The sequence below is a fragment of the Orcinus orca genome, chromosome X, assembly GCF_937001465.1.
Source record: "Orcinus orca chromosome X, mOrcOrc1.1, whole genome shotgun sequence".
NCBI classification, from domain to species: Eukaryota; Metazoa; Chordata; class Mammalia; order Artiodactyla; family Delphinidae; genus Orcinus; species Orcinus orca.
In genome coordinates this window covers 18636275-18655117 of record NC_064580.1, presented here as the reverse complement: position 1 = coordinate 18655117, position 18843 = coordinate 18636275, and the positions used below count along the sequence as shown (strand labels likewise).

Here is an 18843-nt window from a genome sequence, read left to right as displayed (position 1 = left end):
GTAAAACTATTCAATGGTTACTGTCTATTAAACATCTGTACTACACAAACTCATTCCTCATGGATTTTTGGCTGAAAGAAATGCTTTGCAAAATCCCTTTCTGCTGTTTACTTTAATCCTAAAACATGATTGCAAGGATACCCTCACTTGCTGCTACTTTTCATGTTGTGTACTTCCCAGCACATTGCTATTAAATACCATAGTTCAAGGGTTACTCTATGCTTTTCTGTAAGGTGCTTGAATATTTTGCCTGAGGGAGAATGAACAATATAGGTAAACTCTTCACTGAAAGTCATTTTTTCCAGGACTATGTATATTTCTCTAATGTATTTAGGGAGAGTGTCTATGTTTATTATCTACATTGTACCCAGTGCTATTAACATACCCCTCACTCCTGTCCTATGTACTTCTAGGATGAGAAAGCTGAAACTGGGGAGTCACATGAACTGTCCCACATTAAATGGCTTGAGCATGGTAGAACCAGGATTTGAAACTGAACATGCTGGTCCCAGAGCCCACCCTTTTAACACTGTACTAAATGTATTTCTTTCTGTAGGTAAAAGCACAAAGGGATGAGTTATTGCGGGAGTCACAACTGGTTGCTAGGCTCAGGGGAATAAGAAATATCAATGAGGGAGATAGGGACAGATTGGGATGAGAGAGAAAGAGCAGGGCAGGTCCACATAGTCACCCTCAGGAGTCTTATTTGGATAGGAATGTGCCCAGAGCTTGCCATCCTTCAGTGGTCCACAATGTCCACCTGGAGGGTGAGGGTTGGGAGATGCTAGATGACTGTTGCCCTAGTGGTGGACAGCATAGGAATGAAGGTGAGTATGTTCCAACCTCCCTCGCAGCACCTGTTAACTTGGCCCTGTGATTTGTCTATTTACTGATCTTTGGGCATTGAGCAGCATCTTTGGCATCACCAGTCTTTAGTTACGCAGCCCCTGAGGACAAGTCTGTTCAATGCTTAATGGGCAACAGGTCTACTCACAGCATTTCATGTCAAGCATTACCTCGATAAGATGTGTCTGATCCTCATGATACGATCAATAGCTGACGCTCCTGGGACCACAGATATACCCATCCAGTCTTCTCTTGGAGTGGGAATGCTGGGGTCTCAGAACCTCCCTAGATGTATGTAGATGTCGCTGACTTTCTGTTAGTTCAATGTGGCATGGCAGGTGCGGTCAGTGCCCACCCATATCCCTTGGCCCCCTTTACCATTTTTGTGCCCACCTGCTTCTGGTGGAGGTGCCTTCATTCCCAACAACAAACACCTGTATCTCCCTTCTGGAGGACCACCCCCAGATGCTGGCACCTGCTTTGCCTGTGCAAAGAGAGAACTGGATGACTGACAGTCCAGGAGTAGCAACTCCAGCCTCTGTGCTCCTGATGGGGACAACTGAGGTGTGACCTCCACTGTCCTCAGAGCTCCCTCAGGACTGAGCCCAAGTTACCCTCCATGGGCTTTGGTGGCTGCTGCACCGTTGCTTGGCCTCCTTCCTTCCTGGGCCCTTCACCTCTACATTAGTGTTTTTCTAGGGAACGCTTCCTACAAAATCACTTCCTTGCGCTAGGAGTGCATTCAAAGTTCAGATTGCTTCCAAGTCTGCCCTGGTGTTTAGTTTCTGCCAGACTCCTACATCCCCTTCACACAGTGCAGGCTCTGTCAGTCAGGGATATGCGTACAAAAGTTCCTTGAAGGCTCCTCTGGGTCTGAAAAGGGAGACCCAAGACACGGTCAGGGAACAAGACAAGCATGCCCACATTCTCTACTTCTATTCAACATAGAATTGGAAGTTCTAGCCAGAGCAATTAGGCAAGAAAAAGAAATAAAAGGCATCTAAATTGGAAAGGAAGAAGAAAAGTTATCTCTGTTCACAGATACAATGATCTTCTATGTAGAAAGCCTGAAGAATCCCCCCACCCCCACCCCATGCCAACAGCACGGTCAGGTCTAGCCAGGCAAAACTGCCCAGAGAAAGAGAAAACTAAAATGTTTTAAACAATGAAATGGTATATGTTTGGGGTTTCTTGGAACAATCTGGGAAAGAGGGGGGTGGTGGGGGAAGGGTAAAAGAGGAGAGGGCAAAGAGACAGGGCCAGCAACATCGCATAGTGGCCCCTAGGGAGGAAAAGCTGACAGGTGGGCATTTTAAAAAACAAGAATAGCTATAAATTCTATCTGCTATTTTCTGCTCGTTGCTTCTCTGTGCCTGTCCTACCCAAGTCTTCAGTAAAAGTTTTATTTATTTTTTAATCCATCACAGGTTGTATGGGAAGTCAAGGGAGAGAAAAAAGGCTTAGGGTCCATGTTCCTTGGGTGGGTAAGTGCAGAGTAGAGAGCATGGAACAACCCCAAGAAGCAAAACATGGGTGAAACGGGGCATCAACAGAAGCACGAATTGAAACAAGGAGTTACTAGGAGAGTTGTAAGCCCCTGGAATTTCCTCAAAGTTATTGGAGCAATGCTGGCTTTTCCCACCATCCATGGGAAGGCGGCTGGTGCAGTTTTTTTTTTTTTTTTAACTAAACTATTAAAGGAAGCTGGAAGATTTCGGGCCAGCCAGGTGGCTGGGGTGGGGGTTATGCTTGTTGTACCTTGAATGGTTGTGAGTGGCCCTCCTACAGTGGGTAGGCTCTGGAAACACTGCTCTTGCCCCTGTGTCCTCATATTCTGGTGGCACTGTGCTCTCTGCAGGGTGACAGGGCAGGGCAGATCCAACTGCTTACTGGGAAATGTCTCCTGCTTAGGGTTCAAACTGAAACATCCTGAGTGACGACATTAAACGTTACTCAGAGAACAGCCACTTGTTTAATGACGGTTTCTTGCCCATGATTCTATAGGTAAGTTTTAGTAGATACTTTTGCAGAATGTTTCTTAACAAATGGACAAATGCCACAAGATTTTCAGGCTGTTAAGATTACAAATTATAAGAAGTTGAGAACAAAACTATCCTATAAGCTCCCTGGTGCTGGAAAGATCTTGTGTAGAATTTTTCCCTGTTAGTCACTGACAAGGATCATTAGATAGAGATTCTGAAAATAGCAGAAGTAATTGGCACAGTGGACATGCTGGCCATAGGTCAGACACAGAAAAATTCAGGAAAGGGTATAATATCTCTATAGAAGAGTACTGGTTAAAAAAAAAAAAGCATTTAAAGTCCAAGGCTCGACAACTCCTTAAACAGGTGCCGGTGATTGGAGAAATTTACTAACACTCTGAGGGTGTTCTTCGATTTTAGTTCTGGTTGTGCTCAGATGACATATCTGAGCCACTTCCCATTGTATGACTTGGTTTGCACTATGCACTCATGTGGAAAGATGTATAAGAGACTCTGAGATTGATGTCAGAACATTGTTTCATCTTTCTGAAGAAGGTCTGACCATGGGAAGTCATAGGTCTGGTTGCCTGTACACACCTGAATGTGCTGACAGCTAGCCCTTTGGGGTCAGATACTAAGAGTAAACCCACTTCATTGTGCCCAGAGGCAGGGATTCCTTCTGAGACAAGGATTCCTGTGAAAGTCATTTATTAGGAAGTATTCCCAGAAAAGACAGGCAGGGGGCTGGCAATGTGAGACAGGGAAGGGAAGGTCAAGCGAGTGTGCGACACCAAACAGGGTCCCACAGGACTCTGGATTGAGCTGTAGCTCAATCGGATAGGGGAGGTCTGGAAACAGTGTGAGCCACACCTGGAAAGGGAGCTGCCCTCCACCTGTCAGTCAGTCGTTGGTCAAGGGTAGCCCCTGGGAGATGTAAATTTGCAGGCACTTTTGCTTCTGTTCATGTGCACAGGGAAGGTGGGCTCCAGCAGCCCAGGGGTGCCTGCCCACAAAGGGACACAGGTGCTGGTTGCTGGGAGCAAAAGCCACTGGGATTGATGTGCACAAAAATGGTAAAGGGATCGAGGGGATATGGGCGGGGCTCTGACAAGGTTTGCTAAATCACGTCACCTTGGACAAGTTTCCTGTCTTCCCCGAGCCTCAGGTAACTCTTCTGATGGCCCGGCACATTCTACTTCTACTTATGTGTTTTCTTTCAAGGTTCTCTATTGCTAGAAGGTTCTTATTTATGCTGTGGCAAAATTTTTCTTTGTAACTTCCACTTACTGGCCCTGGGTCTGCCTTCTGTGCCTCTTGCCCTTCAGAAAGTTGAAAATAACAATCATTTAACTCACCAGAGGGTTCTTTCCTCTTAGTCTAAAATCTCCAGCTCCTTCACCTGCTCTCTCCATGAGAAAGAACATTTCCAGACCCTCCCTCTTTCTGGCTGCTCTCCTTGGGCATTTCCTGATTCATCAAAGGGCCTCTTAACATGTGGCATTCAGATAGGAAAACTGGCTACAGTTACATTCTGATTTGAGCATTCAATCAAGTGTTGAGAAAATGCTTCGGTTACCAAATCATCTCATGCCACAGAGATCGCTGTTAATATCGTCAGCTTGTCTGGGGTAGGGAAGGGCAAACAAGTCCACAATCTATTTTAAAGTCATATGATGTGGGGCACAGCCACTGAATTTTCCCGTCTAAGTCTTTTGGAGCTAGTGGGCTTCCTCTCTTTTTTGGGGGGAAAATGTTGACATTACGCCTGGAACAAGTTATTACTAAGATTAGTGAATTTGGGATGTAGCAGAAATTATGAACAATTCTCTATTACAGTGGTTCTCACACTTTCATGTGCATCAGAATCACTGGGAGGGCTTGTTGCGAAGCAGATTGCTGGGCCCATTCCTGGGGTTTCTGATGCAGTAGATTTGAGGCGGGGCCGAGAATTTACACTTCTTAACAGGTTCCCAGGTGATGCTGCAGGAGGACCACTGAAAACCACTGCTTTACTACATTTCCTGGCTGCTTGGCCTCTGGTATGATGAGTTTTCAGAAGGCTTTAAGGGAGTGAGAAGGAAGAGAAACTCACATCTATTGTGTATACTCAGGCCAGGAATGGTCATAGATACATAACTTAATTTTATTTTAACAGTGTTATGAATGTAGAAGCGGTATCCTCCTTTTAAAAATAATAAAATGACACTCACAGAACTTAAGTCACTTGCTTAAAGTCTAATGGGGCAGATCTGGAATTGGAGCCCAGGTCTGTCTGAGTCCAAAGCCCAGTCCTTCCCCACCTAGCACACTGCTTCTTTAGCTGTCAGCTGGGCCAGAATGCCCAAATCACTCATGATTAAGACACACACGCACACACTCCACCCCTTGAAATCCTTTCACTTGAACTGCATGTCACAAAGATAAAATAACATCTCACATACACAAAAAATGGTCTTGTTAACCTGGGTGAAGTTAACATGGGATTTTTTTCTCTACTGCATGTCTGTTATTGTTTGTCATCATGTTTTCACAATTAGTTAACGTGTCAATTTATAATAATAAGCTCTCCATGGAGGATGCCAGAAGCCGTGTGTTGGAAGTATACTGGTATTGAAAGGAGTCAGTAATGATAGATGATAAAGAGTTAACCTGCCAAAAACTGTATCCTAAATATCACAGGGCATATTTTTTAGAATGTTGTGGTTTTGAGAAAAGGTTCCCAATGTTATTATTATACAAATCCTTTTTTTCCTCAGAAGTGCATTACAATGCATGAACCTTGAAAACATTATACTAAGTCAAAGAAGTCAGTCACAGGAGACCATGTATTACATAATTCCATTTACATGAAATATCCAGAATCTACAGAGATAGAAAATAGATCAGTGGTTGCTCAGGGCTTGCAGGACAGGTGGTACAGGGAAGTGAGAGTTAAAGGGCACAGGGTTTCTATTTGAGATTATGAAAATGTTCCCAAATGAGACTCTGGAGATGTTTGCATAACTCTGGAAATATGCTAAGAACCACTGAACTGTACACTTTGAATGAGTGAATCGTATGGTATGTGGATTATATCTCAACAAAGCTGTTACCAAAAAAAGCACATTACATTTGCAAAAAAAATTTTAAGTGCCTATTATACATGGACGTTTGTAGTTTTCAATTTTTTTTGACATATACAATTATTTTAGAGGTGAGAGCTATGGAATTTACATTTAGCTAGGTAGGGCCAAGTCAGGGAAAGTGGAGTGCCACGGCTGACCAGCACTGCCACTTTGATGTGGGAAGTGAGGCGGGTGCTTGGAGGACTTTAGTTCTAGGCTCTGTCACAGGAGGTGCAGATGTATGGAAGGGATCATCGACAGCAGGTCACAGTCCTGACAAGGGGTGGGGGGTTCAGGATAAATTGCATGGTCCTAACAGGCGTGCTGGAATGTGTAGCTGGGCCTTCGGCAGAAGCCTGGCCATACAAACTGGGGTGTGTAGGGGCTGCTGGGGCACAGGGGGCCCTGCGTCCGGGTTGGTGGAGTAGCAGTGAGTCTGACTGGATGCCAAGAACCATGTGGGGCTGGCCTTGGTAAAGGACTAGGGTTGTAGAGCAGGGGGCTGGATGAAGTGGTAGGGTCTTCTCTCAGTTGCAGGTCACGCATGGTGACCCACTTGATTCCTAGGGATGTTATTAGCTCATGGCCATACCAGGGTGTGTCTGCAACCGCAGCTGTGTGAAGGGAAGAAAGAGAAGCAGAGAGAAAGAGAAAGAAGTAACTGTCTCAGTCAGGTTCCTCTTAACAACCCTTTACTCCTCCCACTGACAGTCTCATTCCCTCTATCTGTTCAACTCAACATTATTTATGCCAAAGACTGTGACAGGGGCTGGATATACAAAGACCAAGAAACAGTCCCCAGCCTCAAGGAGTTCATAGTCTAAAGGGGGAGGACAACTTCTTAGAAGCAGATCATTTTCAACAGAACAATCATATCCTAGTTAATATTGCCCAGAAATTAAAATATCAATACTTTCCATAAACATTACTCAAAGGACAAGAATGTTCTTGGATGGACTGACAGTTACATTTTCTAAACAAGACCTTGTAGACACATCTAATATGAAAATTTCTTCACTTAACACATTTCATCATATCCTCAATGGCAAGACACGTTGAGGTGGCATGTTGGGCTGGCAATGAACAGGTACCTGTTGTACAAAATTGGATTTTTGATGTCAAGAGTTTAAAATCTTCCACAGCATCTCTATTCTCAAGTAAGTGTGACATTTTCGATTCAGACTGAATGCATGGTGATGGACAGATCTGATGGGCTGTGGTCCAATTTCAGGGTGAGAAATATGCTGTTTAAAAAACTGTATTTAAATTTTATCGCTCTGAAATTTGGTTTAAATAAACTGACTGTGTGTTGCACTATTTTATTTTTATCATACATGAGGTCACATAATATAGTGGGGAGGGAGCCCTGGATTCTGGTCCAGACTCTGTAACTCAATATCCAAGTCACCCAGACAAACCGTACTCTCTCTGGGGCTCATTTGCTACATTTTTAAAAAGAAAAACAAGAAACTGGGGAGGAAAGGGAGAGGGTTTGGCTAAATGATCTCAAATATACCTTCTAGCAAAATTCTATCAGGTTGAGTAAAGGCCATTTAATTTCACCATACAGATCTGTGCACAGCGAACCAAACTGGTATTTTATTTTTGAACTAAGAATTTTAGTGCTTTACAAAAAAAAAAAAAAAGAAAGAAAAACCCAAACCAACTAGCACTGCCCCCCCCCTTCTGTAGCTCTAACATTAAGAATTCAAATTGCAGTATTTTTAGTCTCTGGAGTTTAAGTAAGCCCTTAACCGGAGCCCCTGCCTGCATTTTATAATTTGACTAATTTAAGTCATAAATCAGTTTCATCTTTGACAACAAAGCAAAATCATTTTACTAATATTTTTATGTACTTCAAGAATTGCTTCTAACTGGAGGCCCTGTAAGTACCGATGGCATACCAGGCAGAAAATGATGAATTTTATCCTTCCTTGGATTTTTTTTTTAAATGAAATACAACCCTAACTCTCAGAAATGCAAGTTATTTCACATGCCTTCAAAAGGTGCACTTAAAACAGATTACCAGAAGGGTTGTAGTAGAAAATAGAAAAATCAATTCTAGATGAAAGCAAAACACACAGAACCCTCCAAACTGGCAAGAAAGAACAGCTATATTAATCATTTAGTTATTTAAGAGCAGGGTGTCAGAGATGAGAAATGCTTTCCTGATGTCTCAAGATTGGGGTGGTTTTAGTCATCATTTCCGTGCTGGGTGCATCTTATAAAAATAACTTCATGAGGATGGGCCCTTCAAAACTCCAGCCTCTACCGAGCTTTGCAACCTTACTGCCCATTATCACGTCACGGCATTAAGAATGGAGCAGGCAGTAATTACATCAGAGCCTGTAAAGCCTGGGAGACAAACTGGAAAGACTTATTTTCTTAAATGAAGTGGTCATTCAAAGGCAGAAAACCCAAGTCACCTACAATCTCCGTCTCCACTTTGCCAAGGGATGGGCCGGGTGGGGTCTAAGAACAGGAAGGGGGAACTCAGCCGGGGTCGGGGAGCTGGGTGGGAGCAAATTCCTGAAAGCGGAATGTGAGACAAGCCAGGGAGACCTCGGGAAGGGCGCAGAGTAGGCCCAGCATCTCGCAAGGGTGAGTCCAGGTGAGGAGCGTGCTCCGGAGCGCCGCTGGCGAGGAGCGTCGGTTCGCCCCGGCGTGATTCCCGCCAGCTGCTCCTCCGAGCGCAGTGGCCTCCTGGGTGTCAGCGCGCAAAATCGCCGCTTAATCCCCGCTCTAGCTGGATTAATTAGGGCCTCCTCAAAGCAGGAAGTTGCGAGCCAGGGGCGTTTTTCCCAGGCGCAGAGACACCGGGGGGTCGACACTCCTCCAGACCAGCCGGGCGCCCCTCCCCAGACACCAACAGGCACAGGATCCCCGCGACTCGCGCCTCTCCAGTGAGCGCCTCCCGCACCCCAGCCAGGTTCCCGGGACCCGCTGGTGACCGGAGGCTTGTGGGGTCGCCGGAGTCATGTCCCAGGCCCGGGCCGCTTGCTCCCGCGTCCCGGCCCTCCGTTCTCAGCCAGCAGCCGGGGCGTGGGGCGGGGCGCGCCGGGAAGGCCGAGGCCGCGCGCTATTCCTGTCGCTGTGAGCTACCGGCATGTTATGTGCTGCGGCCAATCACGCCTCCGACCCTCCGCGCTGACCTGAGCCCCCCCTCCCTAATCCCCTAGGCTTTGATTTGATCCTCCGCGCGGAACAAGCTCACCCCCCTTGCCCCGTAGCTAGTTGTCCCCGGCCCTCGCGGGTGCCCGCAAAACCCTCCTTGTCCACCCCCGGGAGGTCAGAGCCCTCGCCCCGCACTCCCCGGACGGCCCGAGTCGGGCCACATCTGCGCATCTGGCCGTCGGAGATCCAGCACTCCCCTGGAGTCAGTCTACCTGCAGCTCCGCCCTTCCAGGTGATGGTGCGCGGCCACCGCGGCCCCTGGCGCGCAGGTGTGGGCTCCCTAAACTGGGCCGTGGAGAGGGCTTTGGGCAACGCTCTGGCAGCCTCGGCTGCCGCCGAAACCGAGCCCTGCACCTCCCGGAAAACTCCAAACGCCGTGCCCTCCGCTACTAGGGGCTTCTGGAAACCGTTCCCCGACCCGATTTGCTCTGAGAGGGGGACTGGGAGATCTGCGGACCTGTATGAAGGAGGCCTGGGATTTAAGCTGAGCAGGCAAAAATGGGGCCCTGCTAGGGGCTCTTCGGCTCGCACGGGGGACCTGGCGGCGCCGTGTCCCGGGATGTCTCCGGCCGCGCCCGGCTGGCCCCAGCCCCGGCCCGGCCACTTCCCGCCCTGGGCGTCATGAGTTACTTCCTGTCTTACTGCAAAGCTCATGGCGGCGCGCTGCTCACCGGCTACCAGGCCCTGCGCGCCGAGGGCTTTCTGTGCGACGTGACTCTGGAGGCCGAGGGCAGCGAGTTCCCGGCGCACAGGTCGCTCCTCGCGTGTTCCAGCGACTACTTCAGGGCCCTGTTCAAGAGCCACACCCGGGAATCCCGAGCGCCCGTGATCCACCTGCATGTGCCGTCAGCGGCCGGCCTGCAGCGCCTGCTGGACTTCATCTACACCGCCTGGCTGCCGCTCTCCATGGACACTGTGGAGGACACGCTGGAGGCCGCCAGCTACCTGCAGGTCACCGAGGCCCTGGGGTTGTGCGGCCGCTACCTGGAGCGCCAGCTAGCCCCTGATAACTGCTGCTTCGCCGCCAACATGGCGGCGCGCTTCGGCCTGGTGCACACGCTGGGCGTGGCCGAGCGCTGCATTGTGAGCCACCTGCGGGAGCTGCTGGCGCGGGGCGCGGGCCCCGCCGGGCTGCTGGAGCTCAACCCCGCGTCGCTGAGGGCCGTGCTGGGTGCCCCTGACGTGGCGCGCGTGCCCGAGGCCCGGCTGCTGGGCCTGGCTCTGGCCTGGCTGCGGCAGGAGCCCGAGGCCGAACGGCTGGCCCACTGCGCCGCGCTGCTCGAGCGCGTCCGCTTCGGCCTGGTGCCCACCGACGTGCTGCGGCGCGTGTACTCGGGCTCCGGCCTCACCCTGCCCTCCCGGGTCAAGGGCCTCATCATCCAGGCCCTCAACTACCACACGTCGCCCTCCCGCCAGCCGCTCATGCAGGGCGAGCAGACCAGCGTCCGGAGCCCCCAAACCCGCATCTTGTTGGTCGGGGGGTGCAGGGGGCGGGAGGTGGTGACCGAGGAGGTCGTGGCCCCCCGGCGGGCAGCCAGGGGGAGGGGCGCCGCGGCGGAGCCCGAGGAAGAGGAGGAGGAAGAGGAGCAGGTGGAGGAGGAGGAGGAGTGGGAGCTTACCCAGGACGTGGTGGCCTTTGACGGGTACAACCACCGCTGGCGCAGCCTCACGCGGCTGCCCGCTCCACTACTGGGACACAGCGTGTGCGCCGCGGGCAACTTCCTGTTCGTCCTCGGCGGGGAGACCCCGTCGGGCGGCGGCTCCTCCCCCACAGCCGACGGCCTGCGGGCGGTCACGGCCGAAGTGCACCGTTATGACCCGCGCTTCCACGCTTGGACAACTGTGCCCGCTATGCGGGAAGCGCGGGCCCATTTCTGGTGCGGCGCCGTGGGTGAGGGGCTCCTGGCCGTCGGGGGCCTGGGCGCGGGCGGCGAAGCGCTGGCTTCAGTGGAGATGTACGACCTGCGCTGGGACCGCTGGACGGCGGCCGGGGCGCTGCCGCGGGCCCTGCACGGCCACGCGGGGGCTGTCGGGAACTGCGGCGTCGTGTATGTCTCCGGGGGCAAGGCGGGGAGAGGCGAGGGCGGCGCGAACAGCCTCCGGGACTTGTTCTCCCTGGGCCCCGGGGAGCAGGCGTGGAGCAAGAGGGCGCCTATGGGCACGGCCCGCTTCGGGCACCACATGGCCGCACTGCGCGGCGCGCTGTTCGCCTTTCTGGGGCGCTACGAGCCCTTCTCCGAAATCGAGCGCTACGACCCCGGCACCGACCAGTGGACTCGGCTGCGGCCGCTACCCTACGACCGCTTCTGCTATGGGCTGGCCGTGGTCGACGAGACGGTGCTGCTGCTGGGAGGCCTGAAGTGGCAGGACTCACGCCAGGTGCCTACCCGCAACGTGGTGGGTTATGACCTCGACCTGGACCGCTGGGAGGACACTGGCTGCGCGCTGCCTTGGGCCTGGAGCGGCCTGCAGTGCGCAGTGCTGCAGCTGGCCGAGGGTGGGGACGAGGAGAGGGAGGGAGAGCCTGGAGAGGCGCCAGATTTAGTGCTGGGCTTAATGGGTCAGTGAGCAAGTCGCGCCTGACCAGGCTTACAGAGCAACCCGTGGGCTTTTCCTTAGGCTTGGCCAAAGAGGAACATTTCCCCTTACTCTGAGAATGGGAGACAGGACGGGTCAAATTTAGAAGGATATATGAATCATCTTCAGTGAACTGGGGATTTCTAGAAATTCTCATGCTGGGCTAGACATGGACTTTGAAAATAAAACATGACCCTATTTTCTCTCTGGTAGTTAGTGTTTCCCAGGCGCTAAACAGTGACTACTTTTGTGCCAAACAGCCAAAAAACGTACCGTAAGAAATTATGTACAAGACCAGAAAATTGTTAGCTATAAAGACTGTAATAAATGGTTCTAGAAGATGGCATTATCTGAATAAATAAATATTTATCTGAATAAATAGTGAAGGGAAAGTGCCTTGGTTAATAAACACATGCAATCATTGTAGGAAGAACTATGATTTTATGATCCAGAATCATGGTTATAGTTCTGCTCTGATAGTTTAATATAGATATGGAACTGAGAGGAAAAAAATCTCTAAGAAAGCACCATTGTTTTTTTGAGAAAATAACCTAGGTTAAGTTTTTCTGTACTTCATCCTTACTTACCCTAGTCTGCTTTTGCCCTGGCTTTTGGCAGCTCATTGGTTTTAAGTTTTATTTCTGCAGCCCTTAGCCATAATAATCAGGCTTCTTTGGCTTAGTGGAACACCTAAGAAAAACAAATCAAAACCCTATTTCATTCATCCTCTTTAAATGTTCATTCTGCAGACATGCTGTAGGTAATATTTGTAAAAAAATATTTTTTAAGTTTATTTTTAGTGGTACCCCCCCACCCTCTGCCCCACCTTCCCAAAAGAATCACAGAGAAACGAAAGAGGAGTAGGTGAAATTTTAAAGTTCCTTTCAGGTAAATGGGAAACCAGCTTGATTTTGCAGGACCTCTGAGAAGATTCTTGTATACACTGGACAGGTGCTTCTTCTGGCTTGTACCACCAATGGAGTGACAAAGTTAAAACCTGTAACCGGGGGTGGGGTGGTGGGGTGGTGGCGGCTGTGTGATTAGGTCACAAAGAAATGTGATGAGGACTGCATGAATAAAATAGGTGCTTTATAAGGATTCATTAAGAGCTGAATTTATTTGACTTCAGTTTACAGTGCTGCCTCTCTCCTAGATTTGAAACTAATGCAATAAAATGTACAGATATATAGTGTTAAAAGGTCTCTCATGCTAGGCTAGCCACGAGTCTTTTAAAATTCATTAGTTTAATTTTTACCATTTAAAACAACTTTACCAAAGTAAAAGCCGCTTAGTAGCAACACAGCTAGTCTTTCCATCAACTGCTCACTGTTTCCAGGGCACAACCTGGCCACTGTATCCACGACACATCCATCAGGTACAGATATTTTTTAAGTAAATGTACGCATTTGGTCTAGTAAACATTAACAAGTCTAAACACCTGTAACAAGCACACTTCATTTTAGGACAAGAGGTTTTTGTTTTTTTGCTTTTGTTTTTTTACATATACAAAATCCCACAAATTTAATGTGCGTCAACACCCATGCAGTAAATAAATGTTTTTACAAATAGTTTTTTTAAATGATAAAAATATTACACCGGACCCAAAATTCCATACAAACATTAATACATGATTTCTCATCCATTTTGACTAAATATAGGATTACTGAAAATGTGCTGTAGAAAGGCCACTCTCCTGTACAGTTGTGCAAAGTCTGCAAAACGATAGTGATTCAATGGTGGTTTCAAAAGCAAAGGAAAAGATCCCCGCTGTGGAGTTTTTACTTTCTCCTCTACAGCAAAAATATTCACTGGCAGATATCTGAACTCTTAGAGATGAAAGTACATTCATTCACTGAGCTGTACAGGCAACAGTATAAAGCTGATTAGAAGTAGATTTTAGGATATAGAATAGTAAAGGAGGGTCTCTTCCTCCTCCTAAAAAAACAAAACCCCAAACCAGCAAATTGTGACTTATACGTTATGCAGCCAGACACTAAAAAGCAGCACAGTCATTATCATGCTGTGATCACTTTCAAAAACGAGATGCTTATAAATGGAAATACATGAAGAGGATTTTTTCATAGACTTCATCCACTCTATAGAACAAATCATGAAACTAGGAAAAACCTCTAAAAATTGTTTCTCTCGTATAATTCAATGTAATATATCTCTGAATGACCATCATCCTCTTGCTCCTCAGGAGAGAGGTACATTTTTCTTTTTCAACATTGTTTTCTATATTAGAACATACATCAGCCTGTAAGTAAACATATTTTACTTCCCTGCCTGAAGTATAATTATATATAAAGTTTAACTAATGGACTAGGGGGAAAATTGACCCTAACTGGGAAGTTGACTCATTTACGTTTATACCTTGTAACTTTTTAGAAGTTGGAGTTTAAAAAAATGAGTTTGGGCTGAAATTATATATATATATATATATATATATATATATATATATACACATACATATATATACATATACACATATATATATGTTAGCTGCCTTTCTGGGTGAGTTAAGTGTGTTTTAAAAAATCCACTCTCAAAGTCCTCTATACACAATCAGCATTTCATCACTACAAAAATAAAGGAAGATTTAAACCAAGAAAATAAAGCAGCTCTATCTTCAATTTTGGTCTCAGTTACAAAAACATCTTACAAAGCTTTGCCCTGATACACCATTAAGTGTCCCCATGGATTTGGAATACTATTTCCATTAACCAGCTTTCACAAGTTAATAGACTATTAAGACGAATATTAGATACCTGAACTTTTCTTATGTTGATGCTCTTCTGTTTTGCTTAACTCTTGTATGCGCATCTACATTTCACAAAAATAAAACTACAGCATTAAACTTTGTGCAATGTTTAAGAAAATTCTTAGAACATTTTAATAAATATAAAAAAGGTTTAAATTCTTTCCCACCCACAAGGATGTCTGCACCTGAAAAAATGTGATTTAGTTTTGAAGTCTTGTTTATATAAAATTAACTTAAAGGGAGAAAAGATGACCTTAGATAGAAAACCGCCTTTTTGTTTTTTCTACTTGAAGACCACCTGTCTTCAGAGTTGTTTGCAAAAGTTAACTTTAAGTCATTGAAGACAGCTGATTTTGCACATGGTAAACATAAGCTGAGCACTAACTGCATATAAAATATACAAATGCTCATTAAAGACAGTGGTATTATGACCATATAGGGTTTGTTTCATATAGTTTTGGTAACATTGAAGTATAGCTTGTCACGTGTCCCACACGTTGATATAAAAACTACCTTATATACTTGTTCAAAGTACCAGAAGGTACCACATGGCCAAGGGCAGAATACACTTACACATGCGTTTCAATGTATGAATGAGTGTGTGTTAGGGAGGAAGTGATTACATCTACTTCAGAAGAAATACTTAATGGGTCATTTGAGGTGGTGTTTTGACAGATATCCAAGAAAAGATCGAGGTACATCTGCTTCCATTGTTGGAATTCTTTTGATGTCAAGTCTGGATTGTCTAGGACTTTATCAATAATGGCTACTTCGCCTTCTCTGGCCTGAAAAGCAAAAGGATTCAACAGTTACAATAGGGACAGACTGTTCTTCAAATTTAAAATAAAAAGTTAATAGGCAAACTATTAAGAGGCCCACAAGAAACAGCTCTGGTATACTCAAACTCAGCTATTTAGACTCAAATACTAGTGCACTTTTTCCTACACGCAGGCATGCCTCGTACTGCCCACTCTGCACGGTTTATTTTTTCTTCTGGCCTGTCCTGTTTCCCATCTCTGCCTACGGAAACCTTCCTCATTCTTTAACATCCAGTTCATATGCCTCTCATTTCTTGAACCCTTCCTTTGACAACTGGAAAAAATGTTTTCTCCTTCATTTAGATAAGTCCCCGTAACACTTGATCACTGCTGTTGAGTGGACTTACCACATTCTATGTCTTGAGTTACTTTTGCACTGTCCTTTTTCCTTCTGCTAGATGGTCCCTTGGTGGTTTGGACCTGAATGGGGGTGGGGTGTGTGGCTCTGGGAGGAGGGAGGGTTAGGATATCTTTGGACTAGAATTGGGCACCGGAATTATTCTTATGAATATTATAGCTCTTTTAAAAATTCTGGTCTTAGTTACCAATAGGCCATTAAATTATCCCACGGATTTGCAATAGTATTCGCATGAATACCAACTGAAAGCTAATTGACTGAAAACTTGGCTGCCTGCTACCAGAAATGTTTTCAAATCATGCATTTCCTATTTTGTTTATCTCTTTGGTATTCACCTCTGTTTCAAAATTCACAAAACCTCAGCAGCATACTACAGATCTGCAATATTTCCCAAAGGAGCTCTTTGCCCTTTTGTTTCCTGAAATTACTGCGTCACAAACTCTGTATGACATTTCTTTTCTGTTTTTGAGTTTTCCAGGGTGCAGGGTCTGCTTAGGGAGAGTGTGTATGGCAGGCCCTCTCCCCTGATACACACAGAGTGAGGGGGCTGACTCTTCTGGCTCCTTCTTCAACTTCCTGCCTCTGTTTCCCTTTCCTCACCACTTCCTCCTCAATCTGGGGGTGGCAGAAGAAGACTGGAGACTATGTAAACGCTTATGGAAATGTATAATAAGAAAGTAACATGTCAGTTGGGAACTGATGGTGTATACAGAACAATTATAGAATTTCTACATGGAACATGAATCACTCCAAATGTGCTGCAGGAGATATTCACAAAATATCTCAAACAATTTTAGCACCCACTATTGCATTCTGCATGCATGCTGTGTTCTTTTTGTAACTATATTAGTTCCACGACATGGCATATTTATCTTAGGAAAACAAAAGACTGAGGAATAACACCAGCCCTGCATTTTTGGAAAAAAAATTAATTACGTCCTGTTTTCTCCTAGAACTAACTCATATAACACTTAGTCAGTGCTTTGAGATGTTAATAAAAAGTTAACATTATTTCCTTTTGGCCAAATACACTTATTACGCTAAAGAAACAGCTCGGCTTCGGCTTCGCATTCGGTATGTTTATCCTCCGCTCCCCCCACCCCCCGCTATTTTGTATTTTGTCCCCTGGAGTATCTGATAATCCACTTTGAGTTCAGGAATGAATCTCTTAAAAGGAATTTCTCCTTCCATTTCATATCTTACCTTTAAAGTGCTTTTGAGAATTCTTAGCCTGTGTAGTTTTTCATTCATCACAGGATCATTACATCTCTTTATAAACGATAGCTTGTATTCCATCTTGGTTGAAATGCGATGTTCTCCCAGTGGTGACAGACTGGCTTGCTCCAATGCCCTATATAAATCTTGCAAAGAGTCTCCTAACTTTTCTTCCCTACTTTCACCTGCAATGTCCAAAAAAAAAAAATAATAAGAGAGAGAGAAATAAATTCAGTGTAATAAACAGTTATTTGACACTCCAAAAATCTACTAAAAAATATATCTGAAAAACAGGATAATGAATGATTGGGAAAACACTCTCTTACATTAAAAAAAAAAAACAACAAAAACAAACCCCACCAAACCCACAGTTGCTGGTTATACTGGGTAAGACTAGCTACAGGCAGCCAATTGTTTTAGAATGATCAATTAATAGGATGCTTTGATTAACAAAATATTCTCTTAGTAGCAAATCACTGTACATATCTTGAGTCCATTAAGTTCAAAGAATTAGAGTACAAGAGGTACACAACACAGAAACAATCCTGCACGTAATTTAATATTTTAAAACATTAGTGAATATCCCTTATCATTATACTGATAAGCATAGAAGTGCTAAGTAACAGAGCTCTCCTGGTTTAGCAATACTGAATGAACTGATTTTTACATTTTTCCAGACTTCATAAGATGGAATGGCATTCACTGGAGTATATATCATTGTAAAAATCTTCTAATAGTGTGCTGTAGAGGATTATTAGGTTTCATGTGACTGCCATAGTAATGCCTGCCACATTGTAAATATAGTAAATGATCATAACTTATCATCAATAATAATGCTTTAATTAGAATGAGATATGGGAATGTTTATATGCAGATGTAAGCAAAAATCTGGCATGTACTAAAAGAAGCTACTTAACATTTGAAAGACCTGGGAAGAAAACACTCCAATTAAATATTTTTGAGAAAAAAAAAATTAGAGACTGGTTCAGGAAAGGATCTTAGATCTATTTGAACAAATCAAAACTCCCATATTATTCTTGAATTGTCTGAATATACTGATGTCATATCTTTCTCAATGATAAACAAAGATGAACTTGGATCGTGCTTGGATTGGGAGAGAGGATTAGGGTTATATCACATTTCCTTTAATAGCTTAAGAGTCCTCTTTGAGGAATACTAATTACATTGGCCCAAGAAGTAAATATGGAATGTTGTTCATTCCACCATGGTCCATGTAAATATTTTAGGCTTTCTGTCATAGTTAAAAAAAAAGAAGATGCCCTAATTGGTAATAATGTAGTTAACATTTGTAAGTGCCGGGCAGTAGGGTAAATGCTTAACATTCATGATCTCATTTAATCCTCACAGCAGTACTAGGACTAGATCTATTTGATTTTCATTTGATAGCAGGGAAGTACCTTGCTCAAGGTCACATTTATTAAGTGGTAGAGCTACAATTCCGACTGGCCAGTCTGGCTCCAGAATCCATGATTTTAACAAGAATTCTAGACTGCCAATTTTGTCAGGAATCATTTGAACTGTGTATTTAACAGTAGGTGTTAAATGAATTTGTGAGACTTGCTTAAAATGCAGCATTCTAAAAAAAACTGCCCCCAAAGCCCACCAACACAGTACCTTAACTTGAGGGGATCATCTTTAGGATGAAAAAGTAACTTCATTTAAGTTTCATATTCAATTTTTGGCTCTGCTGCTGGGGTTGGCAACTATTGGTAAGTATCATTGTCGAATCCTTCTATTAGAAAGTTCTTTGTTATCAGCACCTGCAATCACTAATTCCTCTATAACAAATTTTAACTTCCTAATCATATATCTAAGTTAGAACTATAATCTAAAAATACAAAAATCCCTTTAAACAGCGTTTTAATTCTCTGTTGGCTCATCCTTCAATGTTTGCAACACCTAGAGGATTTTGAGGGGGTGGGGGGACAGAGGACTGGAAAAAGGAGGAACTGCCTTGTGGGCTAAGAAGATTGAAATGAGATAAGGA

The 18843-nt window shown here is 45.3% G+C and overlaps 2 protein-coding genes across 8 annotated transcripts in view; one reads left to right on the top strand and one right to left on the bottom strand.

Moving 5' to 3' along the window:
- The first annotated feature begins 8041 nt into the window (after positions 1-8041).
- KLHL34 (kelch like family member 34) lies at positions 8042-12768 on the top strand. Its single transcript, XM_004283091.3, has one exon. It carries the CDS (start codon positions 9728-9730, stop codon positions 11672-11674), a length of 1947 nt encoding a protein of 648 aa, XP_004283139.1. The 5' UTR covers positions 8042-9727; the 3' UTR covers positions 11675-12768.
- Positions 12769-12781: 13 nt separating this feature from the next.
- The window catches only part of CNKSR2 (connector enhancer of kinase suppressor of Ras 2), a 258260-nt gene continuing 252198 nt past the window's right edge, over positions 12782-18843 (bottom strand). For all 7 annotated transcript variants that reach the window (XM_049704702.1, XM_049704701.1, XM_049704703.1 and 4 more), the window contains 2 exons: positions 16824-17020; positions 12782-15229 (listed from right to left, as the gene is read on the bottom strand). In XM_049704702.1, the coding sequence (XP_049560659.1) occupies positions 15014-15229; positions 16824-17020 (413 nt within the window). In that variant the 3' untranslated portion in view covers positions 12782-15013. The remainder of the gene's footprint in view (positions 15230-16823; positions 17021-18843) is intronic.